Consider the following 2,027-nt stretch of genomic DNA (forward strand, 5'->3'; position numbering starts at 1 on the left):
TGGATACATCACTGTAATGGATTGTGTCTACTTAAAAGTTTTTCATTTTCTTTTGAACTGACCATATTTCTAGTACTACTCCTGTCAGTTTTTGTGGTCTTATATTTTTCAGTTCTCTCTCTCTCTCTCCTGCTGTGGTGTGGAAACCCCATATAGACTGCAGGGCATGGGCAAAGATTCCCAGCATGCCGCTGAGCATACAAAGTAAAGAAACTGAATGAGGCCTTTCCCCCATGGGATCTCTTTTACAGGAAGGCATCCTATGTAAATAAGGCCTTCTTAAATAAAGTATGACTTAAGTTAGGATATGTTGTATGAGGTCTGAGGCAAAACTTAGCAAAGCACAAAGTAAAAAATTCTCACTCCAAATTTTAAATTTAAAGTTAAAATTTCACACTTCAGCAAAGTATTAAGTAAATGAACTTACCGAGACATGTTTTAATAGCAGTAGGAGACAGAATCCTCTGCTCAATACAACCAAAGCCAAAATAAAATTACCTGCTCTATGATTAAAGTAGCACTAGGCTGTAGTAGCAGCTGAAGTATAATACATCTGCACTCCAAATGGTTTAAATGAACTAGTGAACTCATTTAGACATAGGTTAGTTTTTTTTCCTTTAAAAACCTTCCCTACTGGCTTTGGAGAGCCACTCTTAAGACCTTTGTGCAGGAGAATTACACGGTTCTGTTGCTTTCTGGATTCTGTGCACCACTGCAACAAGGCCAGAAGAAATTTTATTTCAATCTAATAACTATTCAACGCAATTTGAAGTGTTTCTGTTCTTCTATTCTTTTTGGCAATCAACCCCCCCTCCCAAACTCTAAGGACTCTTAAGTTTACTATTGAAAGTTTACCATTAAAAACAGATCCAGAACTTCCAATTTACTTACCTTATACAAGTAAACCCAGTTCCATCCAAAACTGATGAGAAAACAAATTAAGAACATGCGTTTTATCTGAGTAAACCAGGAAATTCTTGTCCATAACTCAGTAGCTATGATTACAACAATGCACGCTAAACACAAGAGTCCCTGAAAAGAAAAAGGGCAGAGGAGAGTCAAAATCCAGACACAGAACTAAGTTTACTAACTTGGAAGTGAGAGAACTACAAAAATTTACTGTGCCAATTTCACTTATATTTCTATTGCATCAAGTTGCTGCAAAAAGACTGTTATGAGACTGCTGTCTCCTTTTCAGAGAACATCCTATTTCACTATAGGAAAAGGAATGCTTTCCATGATTTAATGGTCCTTCCTGTCATGCCTTCAGAAAATCTTTTGTAGTCACCATAAATTTCACTGATAGCATCTGACAAAATAGGCTGTACCCTAAGAAAGTTCACTCCTCTAAATACATTATTCTATTCAATTATATTTAACAATGCTATTATAATAGCTCCCTCACACTGTTATAAGAACTAATTAGTGCGGGAGCAGTAAGTGCATGGCAAAAACAAGAAAAGCCCAACCCCTATACCTGCACACTGTGGCAAAGCTGCTCTGACAGTAGTTTAAGATGAATTAGTATATGCAGAGAGAAAACGGCATAGGAAGAGATGGTAAGACATCACTGGTAAAGGAAGGGATGGTATAAAAATATTTACAATCCAAAATTTGAATTTTTCATTCGATATAAACAGACACATTCTGAATGATAGAACTTTGCTGACTTACAAAAGTTATTCAAAAGGCAGGATAGATATAAGGGATACACTGATACATCAGTCCATATAGTATCAGCACTGATAAAAGGAAAATTGACATTACTGGTAATCACCTTCATTGGCTGATGTAGCTGAGGTCTTCGATAAATGTCACGTGTGAACATGGCTGGGAGTGCAGCCACTGTTGGGGGCGGGGGGCGCAGATTGAGGTCCTTGTGGTGAGGAAGGGAGTGGGGCTGGGGCAGGCACTTCTCCTCTGGGCCGTGGGGTGGAAAACATGTGCCCCCCTGGATCTGTGTGGGGGGCAAGGGCAGGCTGCTGTTGCAGGCTTGCATGCTGTGTTGGGCTCTTCCCAACAGCTAT

The 2,027-nt window shown here is 39.1% G+C and overlaps 1 protein-coding gene across 1 annotated transcript in view; it reads right to left on the minus strand.

Moving 5' to 3' along the window:
- CLCC1 (chloride channel CLIC like 1) overlaps nucleotides 1–2,027 on the minus strand; it is a 21,864-nt gene that overhangs the window by 5,941 nt on the left and 13,896 nt on the right. The window contains exon 6 of the mRNA XM_019530564.1: nucleotides 856–1,032. Coding sequence (XP_019386109.1) covers nucleotides 856–1,032 — 177 coding nt within the window. The remainder of the gene's footprint in view (nucleotides 1–855; nucleotides 1,033–2,027) is intronic.

The sequence above is a fragment of the Crocodylus porosus genome, unplaced genomic scaffold (genome assembly GCF_001723895.1).
Source record: "Crocodylus porosus isolate Cpor-Errol unplaced genomic scaffold, CroPor_comp1, whole genome shotgun sequence".
Classification (NCBI taxonomy): domain Eukaryota; kingdom Metazoa; phylum Chordata; order Crocodylia; family Crocodylidae; genus Crocodylus; species Crocodylus porosus.